Source organism: Sceloporus occidentalis, unplaced genomic scaffold, assembly GCF_023333645.1.
Source record: "Sceloporus occidentalis isolate IW3139 unplaced genomic scaffold, rSceOcc1.0.p SCAF_8, whole genome shotgun sequence".
NCBI classification, from domain to species: domain Eukaryota; kingdom Metazoa; phylum Chordata; class Lepidosauria; order Squamata; family Phrynosomatidae; genus Sceloporus; species Sceloporus occidentalis.
Window position 1 is genome coordinate 18285309 of NW_028316988.1, and position 19102 is coordinate 18304410.

Here is a 19102-nt window from a genome sequence, read left to right on the forward strand (position 1 = left end):
TATAAATCCCAGATAAAGTCACTGCAGTTAAACTGCTTTTAATTCTGCAACTTGGAGACACCCTGAAAACAGCAAGAAAGGAATGAAAGGAACAGAACAGGAATCCCTATGCCTGGCCCTAGAAAATATTTCATCCCATGGAAGGCCCTGCCAGAGAAGCTGCCGAAAGCCTTGCTGTCGTTGTTGCTTCTTTCCGCCCTCAAATGCCAAGGTTGTTTCAGAGACGATCCAGTGGCTCATTTGTCAACACACAGAGGAGAGGCCGCTATTTCTGCAAAACAGAGGATGACTTCTCCCAAACCTCCCTGAAGGGGACATAAGGCGACGAAGATGGCAACGGCGGTGGAGGAGATATTCGGCAGCATCCTGTTAGTGACGTGCGTGAATGTAAGTGCTGCTTACACACACACGTATCTCCATTTTTAGATCAGTCATGGGGATGGGGGGGGGGATATTCTCTTGTCCTGTGCTCCATCCCCAAACCTCTCCACAGTAGCTGTCAAGCCGGAGCAGGGAAGCAAGTCGGACCATAAAAACATGGCTGTTCTAGGCTCCAGGGGGAAGGAAAAGCATATGCCCTCATTTCCCTTTTCCTTCCCAAGCTGAGGCCAACTGCTTCTTTGTGGTATGAATTGCCTCTCTATTCCAAACAGATAAACAGGGGTACTAACCGCTTCTCCTCCTGGGACTTGAGAGGTGCTAGGATGGGGAGAACATGGGACTGTATGGGTGAAGGAACACTTTGATTGTGTCCATTTGTTTTAGGTGGCATGAGCAAGGCCTGATGTTGGCCCAAGAGGACAAAAATGTGCTGATGTTCAGTAGCGACCCAACTGAAAGCCAGGATTCTGTTTGGAAGAAGGAGCAATGCAGATCCCAGCTATGGAGAGAATGTGGGTGGCTGGGGTGAGGTGAAGGCAGACATGATCCAGAACTAATATTAAGTATATTTAGAGGTCTTGTATCAACTTTGATACTAACAAGAACTCAAATAATGCTACAAGAGCTCTCTACCTACTGATACATACAGACTAACATGGCTATATCTAAGGTTTCACCTGCATCTGTGGCTGGCATCTTCAGGAAACTGAAGGAAACCGTCGTAACTGTGGGTGCATCTGCACAGCAGAAATAATGCAGTTTGACACCACTTTAACTCCCATGCCTTAATGCTATAAAATTCTAGGATTTATAGCTTTGTGAGTTATTGAGCCTTCTCTGTCAGAGAGCTCTGGTGCCACAACAAACTACAGATCCCAGGATTTCATAGCACTGAGCCATGGCACTTAAAGACATGTTACTTGATCTTAGCATTGAATTTGTTTTAATTATTGTAGTAATTTAATTCTATTTTAACATACTATTTTTGTATGCTTTTACCTGTATGGTGTTTTTAAATGTTGTAAGCTGCTCTGAGTCCCAGCCCTGGGAGAAGGGCGAGATAATAATAATAATAATAATAATAATAATAATAATAATAATGGCGATGATGTCAAACCGCATTATTTCTGCAGTTCAGATGCAGCTTGTGTCATAAAGGTTTTGATCTGACTCAGTAGAGGGTAGGATCCCATGATCCTCTATCAAGTCAAGCCATTGACCCATGTGTTTTCATTGCCAGTCTGAATGTGTGATCATTTGTAGGCAATGTATATGTTCTACCACTGAGCCATGGTTTGAACAACTGTGGGCAAAGCCTCACCAACACAATGTGGCACTGATGAAATCTCCAAATAGTTGAATGGGCAGTAGAAGAGTTTCCACCACTGGCAGGGTCCTTTGGTTATTATGGCTCTGTGTGGTATCTTGCATTTATGGCACTTTTACATTGTAAACCTGGTCCTCTCCACCAACCAAGACACCCCCACCCCCAGCATGCACCAACAACGTGCTTCTTTTCCTGGGTATCAGATCTCCAGGAGCCGAAGTGAAAGCTTCCTTTTGCTTCCTCAGCATTTCCGCTGCATCCGGCTGAAGGAACCTGAAATGTAATCTGGCACAAAGAGAGACAGAGAGAAAGGTGTGTGTGTGTGAGTTTGTGTGTGTGTTTAGCCTCCGGGCCTCCCAACCAAGCCGAGGTCAGGGTCTGTGCAGCTGCTGGGAATCAGTCACAGGCAGCAGTGTTTGTTCCACTGCAGAGAAGAGCAGACTTTAGCAGGTGCAGGTTTTTGTTGTTGTTTCCAAGCACAATGGGAGCTTCCAACCAGCGCTGAATCTAAAATTGTACGGCACCATTGTAACTCACTGGCAGAACTGCATGGTGAGTTTTCATACCTTTCAGAAGGTGTTAAAATCAAGACAATTTCAAGGCCTCTATAAATCTGTAAGAGGCATATTTTTGCATTCTGATGGCCCTGGTGTGAAGCAGATTCCTAAGATTGGCATAAGGAAAAGAGCTTTACCAGTGCAGGGATCTTCTGTTTGGTCTCCTTTTGGTGCCCAAGGAATGGCAAAAATGTGGAGAACTGTGGTGGCAGATTGATGTAGGTGGTATGAATGCTCCTTCTTACCTGGATGATAGTGAAGTCTTCTTCATTGAAGAACACCACATGGGATTCACAATAGATATGAGGGCCAACTCCTGTTGTCCCTTCTGTGGTCATTGTTAAAAGGCTATGTCACATGTGGTGGGCAAAGGATGGCAGCATGAAAAAGGGCTTCCTTGTGCCTTTCATTAGTTGCAGGGAAGAGGGGATTTCAGCAGGTACTTCTGAAGACAGAGCATCCTGGCCTCATTTTTGGGTGGCCACCCCATAAGGCAACTTGGGAGAAACCTGAGATGGACCGGAAAAGGGAGCCATCTTTTCCATTCCTTCAAATACTTCTATGTGATCATAGAATCATAGAACTGGAAGAGACACAAGGTCCATCCAATCCAAACATGCCATGCACTAATACACAGTCCAAGCACTCCCAGAATCCCACTGCACTGAGCCATGGCAGTTGAAGCGGCATCAAACTGCATTGATTCTGCAGTGTACATGCTGCCTGACTCCACTGTTGAACCATCGTTGACACATCGGTGCATCCAATTGAGCCAACGGACCTGCTTTGGATGGGAGAAACAATAGGATTTAAGACAAGGTGTGTTTGGGCTGCTGATCTCAATATGGATCTCAGTGTGGATAAGCATGCGTCTATCAGGTTATGGATGGATGTGGGTTGGAAGATGAAGAGGAAGGCGAGGTATCTTTGCTACTGGGAAGTATGATAGCATTGCATTCCAGCCTATTTCATCTGCAGAAAATGTTTCACTTAGGACAAAGCCATGCTTCTTAGATAGAGAGGAAGCAACACAGAGAGATGGAACTGAATGCACACACAGTTTGTAGGTGGATGCATGGCCTTGCTGTTGTTTCTTCCTTGGAAACATGGGGGCGGGGGGAGAAGGAGAAGACATCCATCCAGTCTTGTTCGATTCCCACTGATAATGTCCATGGACAATTAGAGCCAATTACGGACAAGCAGCGAGAACAGCAAAGGTTTGTACCTGGAGGACAGTGGGTCAATGCCACAATTCAATTTCCCATCCATGAAATGTAATTAGGAGGCATTATTTACCCAGTTTGCCTTGGAGGGCTATCCTATAAATGGGAGGGGAAGCCAAGCTCTCGTCTGACTCCTTTTCAGTTCTAGGATGCAAACCATGGGGAGGCGGCAGGTGAGACCTTCCTGCCCAGCTTTCCGACTCCGAGAAGTGGTTTCCATGTATTTCACTATGCTTGCTGTCTTCCTGGTCATTTTGGTGGTCGCCCTGCAAGGTACTGATCCGAAAGAGAACTATTTCCCGTACAAAGTGCTTCTGGATCCTCAAGGGGTCTTGGAGCTCTCCTGGAATGTCAGCTACCGCCGGGAAGAGGTGCATTTCCAGATTTTGGTCAAGAAACTGAAATATGGGCTGCTCTTTGGGATGTCAGATCGAGGAGACTTTGAGAATGCAGATCTGGCCATCCTCTGGAGTGATGGGGTCCAGTCTTATTTTGCGGTAAGTCACTTCTCAGCGAAGGCCTAAACATCCTAACGGTATCTGATCTTGACTGATCCTAGAAAATAAGCAGGGTCAGCTCCGGTTAGTACTTGGATGGGAGACCAGCAATTAATACCAGGTGCTATAGGCAATATTTCAGAGGAAGGAACTATCAGTACCACCTCTGAGTATCCCTTGCCTAAGAAAACTCTAGGGAAAATTCATGGGGGCTGGTGTAGTGGTTTGAGTATTGGAGTATGACTTGGAGACTAGGGTTTGATTCCTCACTTGGCCATGAAACCCACTGGGTGACTTTGGGCAAGTCACATGTTCTCAGCCTCAGGGGAAGGCAATGGCAAATCTCCTCTGAAAAAATCATGCCAAGAAAACACTGTGATAGATTTGCCTTAGGGTTGCCATAAGTCAGAAACGACTTGAAGGCACACAACAACAACAAATACTGTAAGTTGGCAGATGATTTGAAGGCACAAAAGCATACACACACACAAACTTCTCAGCCATGGCCATTGTCTTTTGGATCTCTGAGCCAGGAAACCTTCCCTGGTTTAATTTTACCCTGATTTGAACTCAGTCCTGAGTATCTATGTTGTTGTTTTTCAGTTATAACTGAGCTCCCAAGAAATGTGGAAACCCATCCCTGGATAAATTTTAGAAGACGCTTTCAAGTTGTCTCTAGAAAATTCAGAATGTTTCTGTTTAATAAGGCTAGGCTTACCTGATGTGGTGGTTTCATTTCATTTGTGGATATTGTTCAGTTTGAATGAAAAGTATACTGAAACATGTTTAGCCACTCTTATTTTTTTGTGGCGCAGCAACCTATCTCTGTCTTTTCCATGTGATTTCTGCCTCTGGTCCAAAAGAGATAATGTCCAGGGACACATACATAGAGTTTGTTAAGTGAAGTATACCTGCATTTATTAAATCGTTGCTGGCATGAGATGATTCCAGCTTGTCTGCAGACTCTGCTTTAGGGAAATGCTCATGCATTCATACTTTTCAAGTCCCTTTTGCTCCAGAAGAAAACAATGGTGCATGTATTTCTAGGACAGCTAGAGTGATGTAGTGGGAAAAGTGCATGTCTGGGACTTGGGAGATCCTAGTTCATGTTCCCATTAAACCTCAAGACCTACTCAGTGACTTTGCCCAAGATACATACTTTCTCTCAGCCTCACCTAACCTTACAGGGTTGTGGTGGTGAGGTTGATCCAGGTAAGGAGATAGCCTTGTATGCTGGATTCTGTTTCTTTATGGTTATGATTTGTTGTTGGTGTTCCTTACCCACAGGATGCCTGGAGCGATCGCTATGGACAACTGCACATGGACACCCAGCAAAACTACAAGCTCCTTCAAGCACAGAAGAGCACTGAGGGACTCTACCTGCTCTTTAAAAGGCCCTTTGACACCTGTGACCCAAAGGACTACCTAATAGAGGTATAATTCTTCGGAGACTTTATTGAGCACCATGCGAATTCTGCGGGTGCATTTTGCATATGCTGCAACATGCAATGTTCTGTAGTTTTTCCAGTGTCATAGTACCAGAATGGATGGAGGATGGCTTCAGCCCACACTAGACTAGGTTGGGGAAGTTGAGCCCTTTTCCATGATCTGGAAAAATTGAACCATTTAAGCTATTGCCACAGTGCAGAGTTGATGCAGTTTGACACTGCTTTAACTGTCATGGCTTCATCCTATGGGATTCTGGGGTTTATAGTTTGTTGTGGCACCAGTGCTCTCTGATAGATGCCAGATCCCAGACAGACAGATCTCAGACAGATCCCAAAATTCCATAGCATTGAACCATAACAGTTAAAGCAGCATCAAACTGCACTAGTTCTACAGTGTAGATGCAGCCCAAGACTCCCATGTAGTTGAGTCTCCTACGTCTATCAGAAGTGCACTAACTGCAAGAAATACAAAGAGAATGGGTGTTACTGAGCTGTTCCAGGATTAATAACGGCTCCTTGCAGTCTATTTCTTACAGGCTTATTTGGGAATAAGCTACCCTAAACATAGCCTGGGCACTCCTAAGTACAAATTGTGCTTGTAAGAGATTTCACATTTAAGGATGGTTCCATGTTAAAGGATGGGGAAAGTAATAAGTCATTGCCCTGCAAATATGTACCTGACGTTGACCCTTCTACCTTAAAATACTGCCAAGGTCCCTAATCGTTCTCCTGCTCAAGTCAGAAATCTTACATCTGAATTTTGAACATGAATGTTAAACTGTCATTTTTCAATCATTTTGAAGACTTCCCATTTCTGAATTCCTCTTCAATTTCCCACATCAGGTTTAGCACCTTGGGGACCACTAGGTACTGACCAATATTAAGTATTATGTTGCCATGGGAGACCCTACATATTTATGCATCCCATCTATCAAATGCTGTCAGATGTTGAAATTAGTGGCTGCAATCTGGTTTACAGCGAAACTGAAAAGAAATTTAGAGCCATCTCCTGCCTATTATTTCTTGATTTATTTAGGGCCTGAAAGAGTTTAAATTAGGTACTGGGAGGTTATGGTCCAAAATAGCCCTAGTTAGAATCAATCTTGGTGGCTATTAAACATTCAAAGAACATCCGATTGATATTAACTATCGAAAGACCAAATCTAAGTTTAGCCCAAACTAGAGGAGACCCATTAAAACAGTTTCAAACTGTTTCTGTCCAGGTTTGGACATAAAACATTGCAAGTCCTAATCCATAGATCAGATACATAAGATACCCTGATGCCCCAGGGTATCTGGTATTTTTCTTGAAATGGTATTCACTGATCTGGTTGACTAACAGACCTGCTTTCTTCTTTCCTTCCAGGATGGTACTGTGCATCTTATCTATGGGATTCTGGAGAAGCCAGTCCCTTTCCTCCAAGCGATCAATGTTTCCGCTCTCCGTCAGAAAGGACTGCAAAGGGTACAGCTGCTGAAACCAGACGTCGGCATTCCCTCGCTGCCTGGTGACCTGAAGACCATGGTGATAAGAGCTCCTAATGTGAGCATACCCAGCCAGGAGACAACATACTGGTGCTACATGACAGAGCTTCCAGAGGTCTTTGGAAAGCATCACATTGTCATGGTAAGTGTGGCACACTTCACCGAAACTGTCCTCTGCACTGAGATTTCTGATGATCTCTCTCTCTCTCTCCCTTATTTGAACCCATTCCCATGTCGCCAGTTAATGTTGGCTTAGGCATCTTTGCAACAGTAATAATAATGGCATACTTTCTTCCACGCTGGGGCTTGTTCAGGCTGCGCAAACTGTTATAGGATGAGTGTGAAACCTGAGAACAGCGCTAATGATGGGGAAAGTCAACCAGCCAGGAGGGCAATTCTAGCAAAAGTCCTGATTCATCAGCTGTGGAGAACATTAGTCAGGCCCTGTCTCCTGGCTTTGCAATGGAGGAAGGGGTGGTGGTGGTTAAAGTTATGTGATTCAGCAGATCTCAAAGTCACAGTTGGATGCCCATGGAACAACCCCTCCCAAGGAGGTTAAAAGACACACACACACACAAACACACCACCATCAAGGTGTGAATGAACAAGGAAGGGCCAGACGCCAGAGAAGGAAGAAGCTTTGGAACTTGTGCAGTCCCTAGTGGCCAGAGAAAGTTCATTGCATGGGAGGTAACCAAGGCATAGCCCCTTTGATCTGGGGGTCCTTGATATCCATGGCTAGTTACTTCTCTGGACCAACAGCAGTCTGTCTCAGGGAGTTACTAGACTCCAGTCTAGCCTTCTACATATCAGATGCACAGGTCAGTCTGTTACCTAGTTGTACTCATCCAATAGTAGCGAGGAAGCCCTTGTAAAGATCAAAATGAATTGTTGCCTGTCTGCCTGTCTGTCTCTCTGTCTGTCTGTTGATTTGTCTATCTACTTACCTACTCATTCATCATCTATTTCAGCTATCTATTATCCATCCATCCATCCATCCATCCATCCATCCATCCAACCAACCATATTCTATTCTATTCTGTTCTGTTCTGTTCTGTTCTGTTCTATCCTCTATAATTTATTTTATCTGCCTGTCTGTCCTTCCATCATCTATTCTGTACATCCATCCATCCATATCGTCTGTCTGTGTCCTTCCACCATCTAGCCTGTCTATCTATCTATCTATCTATCTATCTATCTATCTATCTATCTATCTATCTATCATCTATCATCTATCTATCCATCCATCTATTCCCTACCTATCCATCCCATCACTTTTCTGCTTATAGTGGTTCCCAGAGCATTGTACAATAAAACTGATTGAAATATTCTTCAGAAAAAAGACTAAGAACAGTTTTAAGCACCATTAAAAAAAAAAAAAGAAGACCCAGGAAGACCCTTTGGGATAATATTATTTTAACCGGCTGCTCAAGAGAGAGGATGCTGCCTGCCATCCCTGACTCCTACTGGAAGGAAGGTCCACAACTGATGGTCTGCTCAAGAGGAAGCCCATCATGAGGCCCACCTTGTCTGGCTTGTAGTGGCCATGTGTCTTCCTTGTTTGGTGGGGAGGGTTTTCATCCTTATCTAGCTCCTCTGCATATCTAGTGAAGCAACTGAACATTTTGAATGGCAAGCTTTCACCAGGGATTGTAATTAAACATGTTCACCTTAAAAGCTGCATTGTTGTTGTTGTTGTTGTTGTGTGCCTTCAAGTCATTTCTGACTTCCGTTGACCCTAAGGCAAACTTATCATGGGGTTTTCTTGACAAGATTTATTCAGAGGGGCCTTGCCATTGCTTTGACTGAGGTTAAAAGCATATGACGTGCCCACCTCACCCAGTGTATTTCTTGGCCAAGCAAGAAATTGAACCCTGGTCTCCAGAATCTTGGTCAAGCCACTATGCCATACTGGCTTTCTTGCTGTATTATGGCAATGACCAAAGGCAGCCCCTCAAACCCACCTTTTTAGCAGTTCATCCCCCTAAAAAGAGGAGTTTCAAGGTACTGGAGGGTGAGGTGATGTGTGATGATGCATCTAGAGCCCTCCTGGTAGTGGGGCACTTTACAACAGCCTGTCTTCATGCACTGCCCCACTTTCTAGAACCTTGGAAATTCCTCTTTTGGATAGGGCTGTTGAAAAGGTAGGTTCTCGGGGGTCACATCGAGAGATGTAGCTATGGAGACATAGTTACGTCACTGTAGCTATGCCTTCCAATGCAAGATCTCAGCCAGATTTTAAACAAACAACAAGTAAATGGGAGATGGAGAGAAGCAAGACTAAGGTCTGAAACAGAAATAGCAAAGACAGGCCTGCACTGCAAGAGAGGGACCTGCTGTTTCGGAAAACTTAATCCATATGCTATCACTTAAAGCACATTCTTAGATTCTTTTGCTTTTGGGACAGGTTTGATAACCACTGAATCTCATAGCCTCAATGGATGAAGAGTTGGAGACCAGAGATAATGGCTGAGATGGGGGCTATGATGCACACCTTTATGGTGACAGAGTGTCCGAAATTACATGTGTACCTTGCTGGGAAATTGGTAGTCATAGCTATTATTGAGACATGGTGATCTTAGATGTGGGGAAATCACATGCTCTCAACCTCAGGGGAAGGCAATGGCAAACCTCCTCTGAACAAATCTTGTCAAGAAAACCCCATGATAGGGTTGCCTTAAGGTTGCCATTACTCAGAAATGACTTGAAGGCACACAACAACAGCAACGTAAGAGGAGGCCAGCCATTAACCATGAACATCAGTGACAAAAGGAATGTGGTCCCTCTGAATCACCGTCACTCAATATTCTTTGGCATCTTTACAGTATGAACCGGTTATCACAAAAGGGAACGAAGCCATAGTCCACCACATGGAGGTCTTCCAGTGTGCCCCACAGTTTGAGACCTTCCCCGATTACAGTGGACCATGCGATTCTAAGATGAAGCCAGAACGGTTGAACTACTGCAGGCATGTGCTGGCTGCCTGGGCAATGGGCGCACAGGTACGTCTTACAAAATGGCAGCCATTGTGTTAAATAGGGAGCATCCCATTCTATCATTCCCTTTCCACATCGTCCCATTCCCTCCTTCTTGATCTTTCCATGGAGAAGTAAAACAGGCAAATAATCAGGGCCAGGACAAACTCTTTGGCTTGAATCCTATTGGTTAGCCCCAACTAGAGTTAGACTTATTGAGTTCATGTGATTTACTCGCTATTCAACAACTGATTCAGTGGATCTACTCTTGTTGGGGCAGATTCAATAAATGGTTGAATGGGGACTTAAGACATAGATCAATCCCATTGATTCAATGGATCTTGCTTAATTGTGACCAAGTAGTAGGAATCAGGAGGTTTTTTTAAAACCTATTTTTACTGGTATGTTTTAACTTGTTTTTAGTGTTGCTAATAATTTAATTCAACTTCATTACTAACGTTTTGGTATTTTCCAACTATGTTTATGTGTAAGCCTTTAGTTCTCTTTCTGGGGGAAATGAAGGGTATAAAGGGTTACAAATGGAGGGATGATGAGGATGGGAATGATGTGAATATAATAAATTCTCACTAGTTCTTTCTCCAAACCTACCACCCATATTCCTTCCTTCCTTCCTTCCTTCCTTCCTTCCTTCCTTCCTTCCTTCCTTCCTCATAGGCTTTTTACTACCCAGAAGATGCAGGACTCGCTTTCGGAGGCCCTGGAACCTCCAGATATCTGCGCCTAGAAGTTCACTACCACAATCCACTGGAGCTCAAAGGTACAACAGACCTTGAATGACTCCCTTTCCATCTTCTTTAGTTGAATTTCCAGTCCCCAAAGAAAGTTTTGTTGGACAGTTCTTCTAAACGAATGATGAAAGAGCTATCCAAGGTTCTGGATACTAACTTGCAAATAGGTTCAGGAAAGGGTGCATCCACATTGTAGAAACAATACAGTTTGGCACCACTTTAACTTCCATGGCTATATCCTACGGAATCCAGGAATTTGTAGTTTGGTGAAGCACCAGCACTCTTTGGCAGAGAAGGCTAAAGACCTTGCAAAACTAGAACTCCCACGATTCTATAGGACAACGCTACATTTAAAGTGATGTCAAACTGCATTATTTCTACACTGTAGATGCATCCTAAAACCCATGGTTGCTCACCATACTCCTGATATCAGATCACCCAGCTGCCACTACTTATAACCTGTTACTTGCTCAGTTTCCATCTACCGAAGCAACTGGCAACTTCCTTTGCAAACTGATGCAAATAACTTTTGGAACAAAGGCTGCCTACCTACTTGTACATCTCACAGACCCCTGAACCAGTTCCAGTCCCATCTTGTGACTGCTTACTCTTGGATCCTTGGTCGTGATGTGGCCTGTCCAGATGTAACTTCTGCCTGGGCTGGAAGCCATGAGATGCCATTCAGATTAATGAGCAACTGGGAGCACACTCTTCCCCTGCTTTCTCTGCCTATTAGCAGCCAGCAGGCAGGTTTTTGAACACGAGGAAGAAAACGCAGCACAAAGTGCCTGCATTTCCATAAGCTCAAAACTGTTCGCTCCTTGGACTCTCTGGAATAATTTTAGAAAACTGAAGCATCTGGGCTGCTCTTCAGTCATATCACACTTGGCTATAAATAATCATTTTTGTTGGTTCTTTTCTTTTCACCAATAATATCTCCCTTGTTATTCTTATCCATTTCATTTTGTGCCCAAGCTGGAGACAGAAGCTTAAAAAGTAATGAGAAAATCTGGCCGGTGCCCAAAATACACACAAAGGCACATGGATGGCACATAGGCTGAAGGCTCCCCTCTCTTCTGAGGCAAACCAGGCAGGTTTGTGGGGTGGGGAGAGCAAGCTTTCAAAGGCCTACTAGTGAAGCAACCCATAGAAACATGGGAACCTGCCTTAAGGATAGAAAGAATGTGAAATCGAAGGCTTTCATGGCCGGCATCCATAGTTTTTTGTGGGGTTTTCGGGCTATGTGGCCATGTTCTAGAACAGTTTATCCCTGACGTTTCGCCAGCATCTCTGGCTGGCATCTTCAGAGAGTGGTGACACAGAAGATACACACACACACACACTGTGTGATCTGGGTCTGGAAGAAATTCCATGTTAATCTGTGTATTGTTCTGTTGCTGATGTTGATGGTTAGTTAAAGTTGGCATTCTCCATTTCATTTGTACCCATACTGTTTCAACAGTGTGTCTGCAGCTGGACAACTACCCAGCATCTAGAAGGGCTGTGGGACATTTTGTGAGTGTGTGTGTGTGGTGGTGAGGGTGCACTTCTGACTGTCTTTAGCTGTCTCCAAATATTCTCCCCTTCTCTCCTGCATCAGCAGAATCTTGATAACCCGAGGGGCCATTAAGGTGCACTGGAGCTATGACATTTCAGGGTGACTAAGAGTGCGCCAGGCTAGGGCAGCCTCTTCCACTTGGAAGTTGGATCTGCCACTAATTACAGCCTTAAGGCAGAGAAAGATGTTACATCACCCGGTGTGTGCCGTGAGTACATCAGCGCATAGTCCCCAAGTCCTGAAATTCCCAAGTTGCCTTGTAATGTGCCTTTATCACCTAGGGCTATCTCTTTAAAAAGAGAAAATAACTTACCCACCCTGCCATACAAAGACCTATACTCTAAAATGCACCCACAGGAAAGAAATTCAGTGGTGCCCTTGGGATTCCCCTGGGTTTGGTTTTAGGACCATCCATGGATACAAAAATCCGTTATATACAGTGGGCCCTTGTTATCTGCAAAGGTTTGGTTCCAGGACCCCCATGGATACCTAAACCTATTATTATTATTATTATTATTATTATTATTATTATTATTATTATTATCCCACCTTCCTTCCAGTACAGGGACTCAAGGTGAAGTCTTGAGAATAGCAAAAGCTTTCTGATGACTTCCAGTGACTTCCAATGACACAAATGATGACTTCCAGTGACACAAATGTATACGTACATAACATCTCAAGGTGTGTTGTTTTGCTTTCCCAGGCCACTACGATTCCTCAGGGATCCGCCTCTTTTACACTGCCACTCTTCGGCCTTTTGATGCTGGTATCATGGAGCTCGGCTTGGTATACACACCGGTGATGGCAATTCCACCACGTGAAAGCCATTTTTACCTGACAGGATACTGCACTGATAAATGCACCCAGGTGGTAAGTACCAATCTGCCAACAGCAACAACTAGTATCCATCCCTTATTTTTCCTGTAATGGTATGCTGAGTTATGCAAGCTGATGTAAGCAACAGGGTTGCAGCCATTGACTCTCCCCGCTATTCTTCCTTCTATTCAAAATATTGGCATGTGTGTTCACCCCACTTTCCTTTGCCCCTCACCAGGCATTGCCCCCCAGCGGGATCCACATTTTCGCCTCTCAGCTTCACACCCACCTGACCGGAAGAAGCGTGGTGACCATCTTATCACGAGAAGGGAAGGAGCAGGAGATTGTAAACATAGATAGACACTACAGCCCTCATTTCCAGGTATAGCTTTTCTCCTTACCTCAATCAGTCAAAGACTTTGTTAAACCAGTTAGATGAATCAGTTACATTTAAGTAATTGCAACACCAAAAAGCCAATACAGAACTTCTTTGACCTACTGAAGAAAATGCTGGAGAACTTGCTAACGCTGGGGGCTGGTGGCTCTCGTGTCCATAAGGCAGTGAATCCACTCCAGGTTTTGGTTCAGATTTTAAAGGAATTATCCAAGGTGTTGAAGCATCTTCCGAAAAGGGTGCCCCCCTGTAGTGCGCATTGGTACCCATTACACATGGAAAGCATGATGCATCAGTCGCTCCACTGGCAACAGATGGCCATACACCATAACATCACACCAGCCCCTAGGTGAACATGAATGTGGCAAAACTATTTAATTCTGTTTCCTGCACATGTAAGTCCACTTATGGAGATATACATCTCATGCAGCATTCTAGCCGTCAGTGTTTTGCATGTATGTGTTGTGCTTTTACAATTTTAAATAGCTCAGTGAAGAAGGCTCTAAGAGCACTCATACACCAAGGGTAGGTCTACATTATCCACAAACTTGGTCTATGGATGCTCTTAGGGACTTCACCCAGAGTATTATTGCCTCTAGGCTGCCCTGGCCCCTAATTCCCTTCTTATGTGCTCTCTTTTGCTGTGGATTTTCAGCTCCTACAGCAAACAATGCATGGCTGCTTCCTCAGGTGGCTCCTGTTCTTCACTTGGTGCCGCTGCTGAGGTCAAAATGAAATGTCAAAGCAGGACACCTTGTCCTGACCTCAGAGTGACTTGTGCCAACAGTGGTGGGTCTTGCAAGGACCATATGTGAAGTTGGCTGGTGTTGCTGCAAAGACAGCCAAAACCCACAGCAAAAGGTGAGTTGCAGGCAGCTCTCCGTATCCATAGATGCCATATCCACAGATTCAACCGTCCATTGCTTGAGCATATTTTAACAGTATACAAATTCCCAGAAGCAAACCTTGATTTTGCCATTTTATATAAGAGAGGTGCCATTTTACTGTGCCATTGTATTTAATGGGACTTGAGCACCACAGATTTTGGTATTCATGGTGTGTATGTGGGAGTCCTGGAATGGGTTGAAGGAGGAAGCCCTGAATTTGGTGCGGACATTGTGAAGACAGTCTGGACCTGATTTGGGGGTTTGGCCCTGCATTATGTAAACAGGACACTGTGAGCTTGGAGTAAATTCAGGGTAAATCACCCATGTAGACAAGCTCCTAAATGCACCAGGCCTTTTAGCTAATAAACAGACCAGCTCTTATTTCTCTTGTAGAGTTCTGTGGCTGCTCCCCAGTTTTTGCTTCCCAGCCCCAGTGTTCAGGGGATAACACCAAGTAATCTCTCCTATCCCTCTTAAAATGACCTTTCCTTACTTTGCCTTTGCACTCTTTCCTTTTTCCACCCTACACTTTATTGTACTCTACCTTACCTTTCATGACTCTCTTCTCTGTCTGGCTCCTGTTTTCCCTTAGGAGATCCGCATGTTAAAGAAAGTGGTGTCTGTGTTCCCGGTAAGTGGACTCTTAGAAAGGTATTGATATTGTTTGTGCCTTTATGCTGTTTTCCTAGACTGCCATCGCACTGTAACAAACAGAAGCACTTGGGTTTTCTTCTTCTTGAGTAAATGGTGTTCATGAATCATAAAGCTACACTGGTTTGAGAGGGATCCACTGACAATAGGCAGCTTCCATTCAAGACTGAAGATTAAGTTTAGGCCCACACATAGTCCAAACTATCTTGGAGGTCATTGGAAAGATCTGGAAAGGGGACAGTTGCACAACAAGGAATGAATGTCAAGGGAAGCATAGGGTTTGTGTCCAGTTCTGGGCACAATAAGGATATTGTCAACCTACAACAGGTTCAGAGGATGGCAACCAAGATGATAAAGGGGCTGGAAACTAAGCCTAGTTAGGAATGGTTGAGGGAACTTAGGACTCCAGTACTCTAACCACTACACAACTCTGTTGTTGTAGTTTATCCCTTGAGGTGTCAAGATAATGCTTTTCTATAAACAGGGCGATGTGCTGAGAACCACCTGCATGTACAACACCGAAGATCGGACTCAAGCAACTGTGGTGAGTCTATTGGGAGAGGTACACTACACACATATTGGTGACTTTGTGACTCCTGTCCTCATGCTTGATTCTTATCCTCTTAACCTGTAGGGAGGTTTTGGAATCATGGAAGAGATGTGTGTGAACTATATCCATTACTATCCCCAGACAGAGTTGGAGCTGTGCAAGAGTGCAATAGATTTGGGCTACCTGCGCCGCTATTTCAAGCTTGTGAACAGGTAATGTAAACTATCATGCAACTAAATACACCTTGTATACTACGATGGTAATGGAATATGCAATACAACCATTGCAGGGTCTGATGTGTTCGGGTGTTTCTTATGTTAGAAGACCAATGTTTCCCAGAGAACTCCACCTATTAGTCAGTTATAAAAGCTGATTAGTAACTGCATTTTCAATGGCCAGCAATTGAGGTGATTATATTCCTTGTGCAGGGATATAACCTTTATTTTTTGCCTGGTCCACAATTGTTGGTATGTGTTTTCAAGTCATTTCTGACTTAACGGCGAGCCTAAGATAAATCTATTATGGGGTTTTCTTGGAAAGATTTGTTCACAGGTTTGCCATTGCCTGAGGTTGAGAGCATGGGACTTGCCGAAGGTCACCCAGCGGGTTTTATGGCCAAGCTGGGAATTGAAGCCTAGTCTCCAGAACTGTAGGCTAACACTCAAACCGCTGCTAGAAATAAATGTCTAAATAGAAAAAAAATCTAGTTACAAACAGCAGTAAATGGCACAACAGAGTTGTCTCTCTCTTGCACGCACAAATCTAAAACCTGCTTGAATGTAAACAGCGCTTAGCAAAAAGAAAAGAGAGGAAAGAATGGGGAAATAAATTGAATCACAAAAGCAGCGCATCTATCGCCTTATTGATTATATACCAAACTGCATTTGAACTTGAAACCTCACAGACCAATTTGTAACCACGTTTTGTGATGCTGCAAACAGAAACCCTGGTGGTGTTTTCATCTTATGTTTTGTTTTTATGGTATATTTTAGAGATGGCCGTGATTGTGATTTTTTGGGGCCACAGTATTTTTATATTATCGACTTTCCCATTGTAATTGGTGTTGCTTACCTTTCCATGCTTGTGCGTTCTGTGTATAATTTCCACTATTGACTCTTTTCCTAGTCAATAGGTAAGGTCTGATACTTCTTTCCATGCTCCTTCGGAAGCTGTTTGCTGAATCTCACAGGGCATTATTGAGTTTTCAGTTTTCAGTTACCTTTCTATACATCTTTTAGACACTTTCCCTCCAAGCCCACATATTTGCTCATGCAAGATGCTTCTCTTTCTGGCAGGTTTAATGATGAGGATGTCTGCACATGCCCAGAAACCTCTGTCACGCAGCAGTTTGCCTCGGTTCCTTGGAATTCTTTCAGCAGAGATGTCTTGAAATCCTTGTACGACTTTGCGCCCATTTCCATGCATTGCAATAAATCTTCAGCAGTCCGTTTCCCGGTATGTTCTGGTCCGTTTCCCCACTTTCTTTCTTTGGAGATGCCTGACTTCTGGCCAGTGCCATCCCCTCCGATGGTGTCACCGGTTGCGCTTTGTACCCCCTGCACTCCCCTAGTGACACCACTATGTCTGAAATGGTAAATATTTGATCCTTTAGCTGGTTCATATGATGGTGGAAGATCATGTGCCAGTGTCACTAGGGTTAGATAGAACATGCAGAAGTTATGGGCAGCAGAAAAGCAGCTGCTCCAACTGAAAACAATGAGTATTAAAAATGAACAGGAACGACAAATAAATGCGTAGCATACAAATACCAAACCAGATGCGATTGCAATAAACAGAACAAATGAACACAAAGCAAATAAGCTTTTTTTTAAAAAACATAATGACAACAAATGGAACAGTGAAACTATCCCATCTTCTGTAATATGTCTTTTTGCAATGCAAATTGCCATTGTGCCTTGCATGCGCATTATTAGCTTAATTCCCCATTCAAAACCACAAACATCTTGGTACGCTGCGCAGCCCGAATCCTCATTATGTACTTCATGCCTCTCATTCTTGCCATAATTGGACACTTATCTGTAACAGGGAATACACCCTTCCCATATATTCATATCAAAAGTAGACAAATCGTGAACCTTTTGTTGGGCGACATTGCAATTCGCTGTTCTGTAGCACATCCAAACTGTTGCATTGTGCCCTGGTCTTGTTTTAGACTATGCCAGTCCAAATATAGGTTTTGCAGAAAGCAACAGTGAGTAATCTTGGCTAAAAGGGACGTGTGATGGACAGCATTAGTCATTAAAAACTCTTATGTTTCCCAGATAGATTATACAGTCATGTAGGAAGACTTTGCACTTGTTTTTATACATTAAAAATAAAATAAAAATAAAAATGTGAATATATAGAGTCTACATAGTTTAAACCTCCACCCAAAGATTATGCATTGATTGTTCCATGCAACCCCTATGTTAAATGGCAACGATGCACAACTGAATGCACAACCAAGGAGACATGCATGTGCATGTGCATCCCATCTGTGCCTCCTATGAACAACTCCACTTCTGCACCCCTTCAGCTAAATATGGACACTCCACAACAGATAAAATAAATGTCCAACAGTGTCCATATGGGAACATACACTTGCATATGACACCAAAATAAATCCAGCTAATATAGAAGAAAAAGCATTACAAATTGGTAGTCAACAATTGTTTTTAATATAACAGAGTAGGTTGCTGCATTCTAGCTCTTAATCATACCTAGGAGAACAACTCTGTTTAATTCAAGGGTTAGAGTTTTATTGAAACATACATACAAAGAAAGAGGAAAGGGGAAGGCAGGAAAGAAGGGAAAGGGTACATAGGATATGGGGAGCCAGTGTGGCGTAGTGGTTAGAGTGTTGGACTGGAAGACCAGGGTTCAAATCTCCTGGTGTTCAGCAAACCTCCCTATTGATATATGGCGATCCCATGAATTTCCTTAGGTTTTCTTAGGCAATGCATACTCAGAGGTGGTTTTGCCAGTTCCACCCCCTGAAATATAGCCTTCAGTACATGATATGCCTTGGTAGTCCTCCATCCCATGTACCAAGATGTGACCTTGGTTAGCTTCTAAGATCAGAAGGGATCTGGTGCCAACCACAGTCTTAAATCCTTAGAGGCAACTAGAGTAGACCCATTGGATTTATCTGCATGTTGACTTGTCTTTCAACAATTCCACTTTGCTCACAATATCTGTCTTCTTTTCTTGACAGGGCGAATGGGAGAAGCAGCCCTTGCCAACGATTACAGAGGTGCTTCCAGAGCTAGCCTCATCCTGTGAACACAGCAGCAGGCCCCACTTTCCCACGTCCCCAACTGTTGTTAAACTTGACAAAGCAGCCAAAAAATAAGACATGGGCTGAACCTGACGGACCAATCGCTTTAATTGCAGTCTGGCTTGACTTCGATTTCTTTGTAGCCTCTATGGGAAGCCCCAGATATGGTGGGAATAGTGAGAAGGAAATTCTGCCCATCAGAAAAAATGTATGTAGGGCTGGCCACTTGGACTTTAGCAATATTCTGCCTCTTTTAGCAAACAAAATAGCAGAGCCAAGGCAAAGGCGTCCTGAAATTGTCTGGATTTTCCAGCTCACCATTTCTGG

The 19102-nt window shown here is 43.8% G+C and overlaps 1 protein-coding gene across 1 annotated transcript; it reads left to right on the forward strand.

Moving 5' to 3' along the window:
- The first annotated feature begins 300 nt into the window (after positions 1-300).
- LOC149308098 (dopamine beta-hydroxylase-like) lies at positions 301-18871 on the forward strand. The gene is made up of 13 exons (XM_089537016.1): positions 301-387; positions 3631-3985; positions 5273-5419; positions 6800-7060; positions 9744-9920; positions 10569-10671; positions 12904-13070; positions 13255-13398; positions 14890-14928; positions 15433-15492; positions 15583-15710; positions 16794-16953; positions 18713-18871. Exons 2-13 carry the CDS (start codon positions 3638-3640, stop codon positions 18848-18850), a joined length of 1872 nt encoding a protein of 623 aa, XP_089393142.1. The 5' UTR covers positions 301-387; positions 3631-3637; the 3' UTR covers positions 18851-18871.
- Positions 18872-19102: the final 231 nt, after the last annotated feature.